Raw genomic sequence first — 10,998 nt, forward strand, 5'->3', positions numbered from 1 at the left:
GCATGCGCCTATGGTCAAGCCTGCGCCAATGGCCACACCTGCGCCTATGGCCACGCCTGCGCCTATAGCCACGCCTGTGTGTATATATATATATAATATAATATAATATAATATAATATAAATGATATATAAATATATGCATACATATATGTACATACCTACATATATATGTATATATGCATGCATATATGGTTACAGGACATGAATAAAAACGTGGACAGAATGAGAAACGAGAACATAAAAAACAAAAACATAGGAAACGAATTTTTTTTTCGAACAACGAAAACAATAAATAAATAGAAATCGAGACATGCAACATAAAGAACATTCCCTTCTTCAGTTGTCCCCTGTTTTATCTACTCCGCGTTCGAAGGTAAAGAATACTGTATATACACAGTAATGCCTCGATACACGGGTTAATTCGTTCCAGAACTCGCTCGCGGAGCGAAAACTCGTAAAGAAAAGCACTAACTTTCCATAATAGCAATATTAAGAATCGTAATTCGTACAGCAGCAGAATGTAAAGAATATTTTATGTAAAGTAAGAAGGATGTCAAAATCATTTATAATAAAAGACATTATTGTTATAATCGTTATTATTATTATTATAATCTAAATCACTTTCATTCGCATTAGACTCGCGCACACCATCCCGATCGCCGATTTATAAGCACTCGTAGACGGACTTGTAGATTCTTAAAAAAACAAGTCTAACGTTGTTTGCTGAGAAGAATCTTTTTTTCGCTTTCTATAAATTTCTCAGTAACACGCAGAAGCATTTCTTATGGTAGTAGAAACTTTTGTACTTCGTTCAAAATTTGGATCTTGTGCTTGAAAAATAAAACTCGTAAAGCAGGTCCTCGTAAAGTGAGGTGTTACTCTACTCATTTTAGTCATTAGACTGCAGCCATGTTAGAACAACGCCTTGAAGAATTTTTAGTCGAATGAATCGACCCCAGTAATTATTAATTTTTTTTTAAGCCTGGGACTTATTCTATCGGTCTCTTTTGCCGAAGCGCTAATTTACGGGGACGTAAACACACCAACACCGGTTGTCAAGCGGCGATGGGAGACAAGCACAGACATACACACACGTGTATATATATATATATATATCCATCCTGCACCTATATTAGAAAACGACAGCGGCGGTAGTGGCCACGGTGGTGGCAGCAGCGGCAGTGGTGGCAGCAGCGGCAGTGGTGGCAGCAGCGGCGGCGGTGGTAGTTGTGGCGGCGGCAGCAGTAGCAGCGGCAACCGCGCGGTAGCTCTTGATACTAATTGATTCTTGATACTAATTGTTATATATATATATAACAAAGTGAAGTTGTAAGGTACCGCACGAGTGGAAATATAATATGAAAGAAGGTTTGAAAATGCAAAACATCTTTAAAATTGCATTTTCAAACCTTCTTTCATATATATATTTCATACATATGTATATTTCATATATGTATATATATAATGGGCTCCTTTCAGTTTCCATCTACCAAATCCACTCACAAGGCTTTGGTCAGCCCAAGGCTAAAATAGAAGATACTGGTCTAAGGTGCTATGCAGTGGAAATGAACCCGGAACCATGTTGATAGAGAGCAAGCTTCTTACCACACAGCCATGCCTGCGCTAGCGTTCTATCTTTTCGTAAAGATATTTGTTCACATTCATTATCATACCTTACGTCCAATCACTATTGTCACTGTTTTAAATCTCACGCCTCACATCCTGTTTATTTTCATATCAAAAGCTTTGTGTTTTTTGATAGTTTCTCGACTTCCCCAACGATCATTGTTTTTTTTATTTTATCAGAATATAAAGATCCTCTTTTCTGATTTCAATAATTATATCTGGTTAAGCATGTCTCAAGTTATCGCAACCAGATTATTGTTATATACCGTATTTTATATACTTATTCATTTCCTTTGAGTTTATTTATTTCACTAGCAGTATCGCCCGGCGTTGCTCGGGCTTGTTTCGACCCTTTAGAATTGGAATTTTTGAAAAGTAAAAATTTTGCATTATGTAACTTGTTATTCTCTTTAAGTGAACATTTTTTCTGATTGAAATACACCGAAAGATGGCGACACAGCAGTCAAAAAGTCGTAAAAAAATAGGGATTTTCATAGAAAAAAAGCACCTCTTTGGTGTAAATAATTTTTGGTGTTAACATGGTCCGATTTGAATTTTATCTTCTACGGAATGAAGGGCAAGCCTTCTTCTATCATACTCTCAATTTTGGTCAACTTGCACCGCAGGGTCTCGGAGGAGATAGTGTTAGTTGAAGGCTACCAAACCTGCCATACACAGACAACTTCAGCTTTATATAGAGAGAGATTTGTCTTATTTTCATCGCGTGCTCTCACGATGCATTTAGTTACTTAGTTTTTAGTTACGGTTTTATCTGCAAGTCTCGAATCATTCTCAAGCATCTTTATAACGGAGATTCCTTCAGTTTTCAGTCCCCATATTCAAATTATTTCTATTTCCAGTACTAGGTATATGGATTATTGATCCATTTCTTTTAGAAATAAATTATCACCTGCTTAGGATCAATACTCCAATTAAGAGCCAAGGCCTTCCTTGATGGTCACTGACAATATTAACCGGCTGATTAGCTTTGATTTCTATGTCTGTGGGAATTGGCATATCCTAAAGTACGGAGTCTTTGTCATTCTCTGAGATGTATGTACAAACCACCTCGTTTATGTTGGCATATATAATGCTGGCATAATTTCTAGTGTACGAAAGCCCTAATTATATAATCTCTCTTGATGTGTTTCTATCTTGGCTAAGAGTAGCTAATTGTTTTTTATCAACTTCATTTAGCAGACTTCTTAGAGCTTTGGGAAAAATGCCTCGAGGAATTTAGTAACAGATCAGCGTTCCGAGTTCAAATCTCACCGAGATTATCTTTGCTTGTCAGTCATCTGGTGTCGATAAAATAAAGTCAAGAACTAGGGACGATCCAACTGACTAATACCTTTCCTAGCCTTCCATCCTGCACCTATGTTAGAAATCGGCAGCGGCGGCAATAGCAGCGGTGGTGGTAGCAGCGGCAGTGGTGGCGGCAGCGGCGGCGATGGTAGTTGTGGCGGCGGCAGCAGTAGCAGCGACAACCGCGCGGTAGCTCTTGATACAGATTTTTGTATATGTAATTTTTGCGGTTTGGGATGTAATTGTTGTTTAGGACTAAGTCAGTCCTGAATAGGAAGATCTTTGGTGAAAAGTGGTTCCGTCGTGACCCTCTCATCTTTTGGCATATTTAACATTTCCTTTTTTTTTATCTTTTTTTTTTAAGTCGGTAAGTTTTAATTTGAGGGATTTTGGCCGCTGTTTCTAACGGGTCATGTTACCACACAGAGGTCTCCTCGTTCGGTGGTGAGGTTTTATTTATACATTTTCCTGTATCGTTCCCAATGAAGAGTACACAAATACCCCGTATCATTTTCGACCTCAACAATGCAATGAAGCAGTGATTTGTCGGTTGAACCCCAACCTCTTAAAGTTCAAAGGTTCAATACGGCTATCTATTGTTCACGAGTGCATTCAATACAAAAATAGGCATACATGCGTGCATACACATATGATACAAGCACATTGTAGTAATCTCATGTTGAAGCGGAGTGTAACTGTAAAATATTTATGTAAGACGTAGGAGTGGTTGCGTAGTAAGTAGCTTGCTTACTAACCACATGGTTCCGGGTTCGGTCCCACTGCGTGGCACCTTGGGCAAGTGTCTTCTACTATAGCCTCAGGCCGATCAAAGCCTTGTGAGTAGATTTGGTAGACGGAAACTGAAAGAAGCCCGTCGTATATATGTATATATATATATGTGTGTGTGTGTGTGTGTGTGTGTCTGTGTTTGTCCCCCCAAAATCGCTTGAAAACCGATGCTGGTGTGTTTACGTCCCCGTAACTTAGCGGTTCGGCAAAAGAGATTGATAGAATAAGTACTAGGCTTACAAAGAATAAGTCCTGGGGTCGATTTGCTCGACTAAAGGCAGTGCTCCAGCATGGCCACAGTCAAATGATCGAAACAAGTAAAAGAGTAAAAGCGTATGGAAACACAATCTTTTCGATCCCATTTAATCTGTTTCTCTTTGATTCGTGTCGCATAGGGTATAAAATGTGGTCTTTTATTTAGATCTTCATAATTTTTAACGAGCACCGATATATTTATTCCAAGAAACGCGAACGCTTCATCCTCTCAGGGTTGATGAAATTGCCAGCGTCGAACCATAATTTGAAACCATTGTATCAGACACCAGAATATTAGATACCGATCATTCTAGCCAACGACCCTTTTACGATGTACAAGACACTCCATATCCGGTATTCAGATAACCAGAACTTTCAATTAACTGGCATTCAGAAATGTGCGCGCGTTGCTTTCGTAATGTATATTTTGTTGGAAAGAAAATCTATGAATTGTTAATTAAGGTAAAGAGAGATTTTGCGTTGTGTCAGTTTGGTATCAGTAAAAGAAAGCAAGTTTCTGCTGCATCTAAAATGGATTACCGCTTCTCAAAGAATAGCATTTTGATTTATGTTACTGCATTTACAGTACCTCCATTTATTAGGTTAATAAAATTTGTTCTTTATTTAAATTACTCTTTTATTTCTTCATATTACTATCATTTTCACTATATTTGGTTTCAAATTTTGACACAAGACCAGTAACTTCGGGGGGGGGGGGTAAATCGATTGCATCGACCCCAGTGTACAACTGGTACTTATTTTACCGACCCCGAAAGGGTGGAAAGCAAAGCCGACCTCGGTGGAATTTGAACTCAAGACATCAAAACGGACGAAATGACGCTAAGCATTTTGCCCGGAGCAGTAACGATTCTACCAGCTCTATTGCCTTATCATTAAGAATACTAACAATAATACTGGTGCATATAGAGAGTCTTAATGAGCTTTGTAAGATAATATGGTAATTTAAAGAGTGATGGATAGATATCCTGAAAATCCACTCTCTCTCTCTCTCTCGCTCTCCTATCACTTTTCATGGGAGACAACTCTCCATCTCCTGGCTTTGTCATTCCGTTCGATATCCCTTCATTTCTCTAGGCACAAGATGCTACTTAGAAAGACGCAGATCTTCTCAAGCCTATTATAACATCAAGGGTTAGCAAATAAACATTAGTCCTGCTTCAATGTTAAAGCTTCCAGGCATGCAAAGAGCAGAGCAGACAATAACACGTCTTAGCCCCTATTTGTTCCCAGGTGTACTCTGATCCGGAATAGTACCACCTGTCAGGATTCCAGCTATGGCTTAACTAGTAACGTATTGACAAACTGGGAATGAAGTTGTCAATACATCTCCTCAGAATTTCCTTCTAGGAGCAGGTAAACTCATATATAAAAAAAAAAACCTGAAGGGCAGTTGATTTCTAGTTGTCTGAACCTCTGTTGTGCCACTGATGTAATTGCTGATTGTACCGAAAAGTGGGTCCAGTGCGGTGCAACATTTTATACACTGAAAACAAATTCTTGCACATGAACTTCTTGGACACTTGATTGTAAGAAGTGATCTTATTCGGTTGCGAGTTAACATTCACGTTACATACATACATGCATACATACACGCACAGACGTACGCATAAATACATACACACACACATACATACATACATACATACATACATACATACATACATACATACATACATACATACATACATACATAACTACATACGTATGTACGTACGCCCGTATATATGTACGATGTATGTATGCATGTATGTATGTATGTGATTGTATATACGTGTGTGCCAATATCATCATCATCATCACCACCACCACCACCACCACCACCACCATCACCATCATCATTATTATTTAGGCAGCAAGCTGGCAGAGTCGTTAGCATGCCGGGCGAAATGCTTAGCAGTATTTCATCTGCCGCTACGTTCTGAGTTCAAATTCCGCCGAGGTCGACTTTGCCTTTCATCTTTTCGGTATCGACGTAATCAACTAGTTCCCTCCTCCAAACTTTCAAGGCCTTGTGTCTTAAGCAGAAAGAATTATTATTATTATTATTATTATTATTATTATTATTATTATTATTATTGAGGCACAGAACTGGCAGAATCGTTAGTACGCCGGGTGAAATGTTTAGCGGCATTTCGTCCGTCGCTACGTTCTATGTTCAAATGCCGCCAAGGTCGACTTTGCTTTTCATCCTTTCGGGGTCGAAAATTAAGTACCAGTTGAACAATAGGGTCGATATAATCGACCAACCCCTTCCTCTAAAATTGCTGCCCTTGTGACAAAATTTGAAACTATTATTATTATTGTTGATGTTATTAAGGTGGCGAGCTGTCAAAATCGTTATCGCACCAGCAAAAAATGTTTAGCGTTATTCCTTCCAACCTTACGTTCTGAGTTCAATTACTGAGGTCGACTTTCCCTATCATTCCTTTCTGGGTCTATAAAATAAGCACCAGTTGATCACTGGGATCGATATAATCGACTATTCCCCTCCCCCAAATTACCACGCCTTCTGCCTAGAGTAGAAAGGATTATTATTATTATTATTACGTTGACAAGAGGTGTTATCCTGAGGTTTGGTGATAAAAAGTCTCTCCAAATCTTAAAAATCTTTTTTTTTTAGAATTCTTGCAAAATAAAGGTTCTGCTCATTGATTAAACATGTCTCAATTCCAAAATATCTAACAGTTTGATATTTCAAATCTTCAAGATCTAATCTTCCTAAACTTTTTTCATAAACATAGAATAATTTAGGAATCTATGAAATAAAGTTAAATTTCGTAAAACCATCAAAAATATATTGACCAATATACAGTTCTGTTTATCTTTTTTTAAGGCCAACTTTTTATGTAACTGTTCCGTGTTGTGCTTTACGTATATCCTCGAATATGCTTCTGTACTATTTCGTTTACACATTTCCTTTTCTCATTTCAGTCGTTTCCGAATGTGTCAGACGTCGGTGAATATCTGGAAGGTCTTAGTGCTCAGTCGGCCAAACGAAATCTTCCTGTTATCTTATATTTGGCATTCTTGATGATCATTGGTATTTTTGGAAATTCCCTCGTTTTGTACGTCTACAGCTACCGCTTTAAGCGATCGTCTTCTGTATATTTTATCATATCTTTGGGAATATTTGACTTATTAGCTTGTGTTATTGCAATACCAGTAGAGATCTACGATATCCAGCATAAGTATACGTTTTACAGTCCGATTGCTTGCACTTTGGTACGGTATTGTGGTTCTTTTGTCCAGTATTCTTCTGTGTATCTTTTGGTTGGAGTAGCTATAGATCGCTACATCAAGATATGCTATCCTCTCAAAATGATATCACCCAAAAAAATAAAATGGATGTGTGTCGGAGCAGCAATTGCTGGAGTGATTTCGTCGTCACCAACTTTTTTACTTTATGGCATAAAAAAAGAGAAAACTCCTCACCCAGACATTCACGGTGGTAATTGTTCTATTGCTCAAAAGTACTCCAGAACTCTCTTCGAAATGATATATTTTTTGCTGATGTCCGCAACATTTGTTGCTTGCGTGCTCTTGATGATAATTCTGTACAGTCTCATATGGTGTACTGTAAAACGTCGTCGTGGTTCGGTTATTGGCGATTCAGTGAGGAAAACTAGTGAGACAGACAGCACCAAACGTATGTATTACAAAAAACAAACGAGTGTCAACAGTGACGATGACAACAATTCTGTCTTTCTACCAAACAACCACAGTAAATCGTCCAGCAAGCGACTTCGGAGAAGAATGAGTAGCGTTTCTGCTGTTTTGAAAAAAATCAAAGTTACCCGTACAACAGTTCTGCTCTTTGCTGTTACCCTTGCTTTTATTTTGAGTTACTTCCCATCAGTCGTTGCTATGGTTTATTTGAAGAAAATCCCTAAATACGAATTACTTTACACGTTTTTCGTTAAATTTTCCTTCATGAATAACGCCATAAATCCTATAATTTATAGTTTTTTAAACGTAAACTTCCGAACCGAATGCAAGGAATTATTGAAAAGGTGTTACTGTGGCAAGATCAAACCTCCTTCAAGACAGACATCAATGGAAACAGAAGAAGACGTGAAATAAATATAAAGATCTGGGGAAAATTAGTGGACAAGTGTCTTCGTATGTACAGCCCCATGCTAATAATGTAACGGTGCAGAAAATGTGTAACAATTCTATTATATGAAAGCACTACATTAATCTTTCGATTGTTTTATTCCTATGAAAAACAGATCATATCGACGTTGAAAAAGTAAAATAAGTTCATTTCTAAGCCACGTGACCCAGTATAGCCAAAACCGATTGACAGAAACAGTAAAAGAATAAGAGTTTGTATGGAGCGTCACGTCATTAAGAGAGGAGATAAAAACAGCCTTTCCTAAGAATATTAACAACGTAAGCGAAAGGAAAATAATCTAAATTGGTATCGAAACAGAACTGCAGACATACTTCTACATCGCGACATCCAGCATAAAAAGTACAATTACAGATATGTAACACGCATCTAATTCTAACCAAATCAAAGTAAAATAACCAACAAGAAAATCTAGCTTTCCGTTTAAGAAATACATCAACCAACTGCAATTTTAGTATGACGACGTGCTTCCGTTATCAACATTCAATATTTTACTGAGAATCTTCAATTTCTGGCCCTTTGTTATGTCATGACCTAGCGCTTCTCTCTTCTACAGATATTAAAGTGGATTTTAATATCCACTCTAATGGTAATTAAAAGAAAATTGCAGCAGCACATCATGTCTTGAAATAGAAGGTAGAACCCGTTTTCTGCTTCTGATTTCCTATTGTGTGTCTCTCTTTTAAGTGTGACACCAGATAGTCTATGTATTTCTACATTTCAAGGGCAGAAGACATATTGTGGGTATTATCTTACGTCATACGTAACCACTTCAAGGTTTAATATTAAGTTCATTCCTTCATTATTACCTGAGATATCACCACGTGCAATGACCAATGCCTCTCACTGAACATTCACAAATATCAATGCACTCACAAAATTTCTCATATCAACATCAAGCAGGGAGAGAAAAGTAAAAGACTCATCCATTAATCTTATTCGAAAGTTGATCATTGCAATTAAGATGTAATGAGCTCACACCTACATAATAATAACTATTAACTAGTCACCATACTCTTTTTTTAAATACTTTTTTCCTGTCAAAAGTAAATTAAATGTTTACTATGGAAATTTTCTTGGAAGCCGAATTCATTTTGAACCAGAAACAAACTCTCAGCACGCATCCTAGTCTTTTCCAGGAATAGAATAAAGATGAGTGCAACTCGCACCGAGTGCTTATGTGTCAATTTAAAATATACGTTTGCCTGAGCTATCTCAGATAATTATTTGTTATCCCTGCTTTAAGGGGATAATCCTTCACTGCCAGTTCTTGCCAGCTTTCAGCTTTTAAAATCAATTACAAAATTGATTCACATTCACCGATCACTCTTAAAAATATTCACGAACAGAAAGAGAAATCTTGATAAATTTCTTGTTATACCTAAAAATTTTTATCATTCAAGATTTCTTAACTTCATTAAATCCAATGCAACAAGAACAGGAAGAAAACATTGCATGAAATGCAGTGTATGACGATTACTAACTGTATATAACCCCCACCTCCAGTCATCGTAGCTTCAATTTGTTGCTCTGCTTCAATTGAAAAGTGACTTTATTCCCCAAAATTTTATCTATCCAGTGAGAGATTGTCTCACTAATTTCATATTTCATGTTACATTTTAAATTTCACAGGGCAAAATGCAATTTCAATCATCTTACTCAAAGAGATTACATGTAAACTTCATTCAAAGTTAATTTCATATCATGTTATTATGTTTGTAAATCATACAATTCCATTAAATACTTAATAAAATTTTGCGGCTATTTTTACCTAAAAAAAAAGTGAAATAAAAAATAAAAACGTTTGTGTGAATATGTTCTTTTTTAATTTTGTTAATGTGAAAAGTACATGTTGTCATCAATAACTTGTATAAATCGATCGATACCCCAAAACCACTCGATAGTTTGAGTGCTAAGCCTGTTTCATCCATTCAGTAGCATAAACAGCCACTCTCCCACAAAGATCGTTATTCCCAGATTATATGTCCCGTGTAATGTGGGAATCGATTAAAATAAAAAGATGTATGTTCTGTAATTCTCACCATCATAGATATTCTGATTGTGCAGGGTGCGACAAAAAAAAGAAAGTAAAAGAAAAGAGCCTCCCAGATTCAACATTCTTGATAAACGTTTCATAAGTAAACAGAGTGTGCACCAGTCCAAGCTATGATAGTAACCGAAAGAAAACTACTCGTTAACTCCATGAAGATATCCTTACTATCCGCTTAAATTCATTGGCGTCACACTAATGCGAAGTTCTTTTGTCGCAACCAGTATAAATTCCAGATCTTTTCCTTTCGAACGGCAGACAATTTCTAGTTAACTAAACACTTTAAAACTTCGTATACTGGTAGAATGTGTCAAAATAAAACATTTTTTTCTCTTGGCTTTCTTGAGAAAATTGTAATTTGTTTGTTTAACGTAGTTTAATTTTTCGAATTTTAACCAATCCTATACTCTCTTTTGAGCTAAAATCACTTGCTGCTTCCAAAACTGAGACAACATCCAGTAACTAACCCTAAACCTCCCCCCCAACCCTAACCCTTACCCAACATTTTTTTTTCGTAATTGTTAAATTAATTCAATTGTTACGCGTGTAAAAAAAACTAAAGCAATGGAATTAAATTAATTTAACAATTAAGAAAAAAAATTAGGGTTAGGGTTAGGGTTAGTTACAGGATGTCTCAGTTTTAGACGCAGCAAATGATTTTAGTTGAATGGAGGTAATCGATTGGTTAAAATTGTCGAAATACTCGGATTTTCAGACGAAATATCTTACAAACTATAGAATTTTCTCAATAAAACCAAGAGAAAATGATGTTTTATAAACACATTCTACCAGTATACGAAGTTTAAAAGTGTTTAGTTAA

At 36.7% G+C, this 10,998-nt stretch overlaps 1 protein-coding gene across 1 annotated transcript in view; it reads left to right on the plus strand.

Annotated features, from left to right (window-relative positions):
• The window catches only part of LOC115210954 (C5a anaphylatoxin chemotactic receptor 1), a 13,819-nt gene extending 3,886 nt beyond the window's left edge, over positions 1–9,933 (plus strand). The window contains exon 2 of the mRNA XM_029779758.2: positions 6,928–9,933. Coding sequence (XP_029635618.1) covers positions 6,928–8,076 — 1,149 coding nt within the window. The 3' untranslated portion in view covers positions 8,077–9,933. The remainder of the gene's footprint in view (positions 1–6,927) is intronic.
• The last annotated feature ends 1,065 nt before the right edge of the window (positions 9,934–10,998 follow it).

Source organism: Octopus sinensis, linkage group LG1 (assembly GCF_006345805.1).
Source record: "Octopus sinensis linkage group LG1, ASM634580v1, whole genome shotgun sequence".
In the NCBI taxonomy this organism is placed as follows: Eukaryota; Metazoa; Mollusca; class Cephalopoda; order Octopoda; family Octopodidae; genus Octopus; species Octopus sinensis.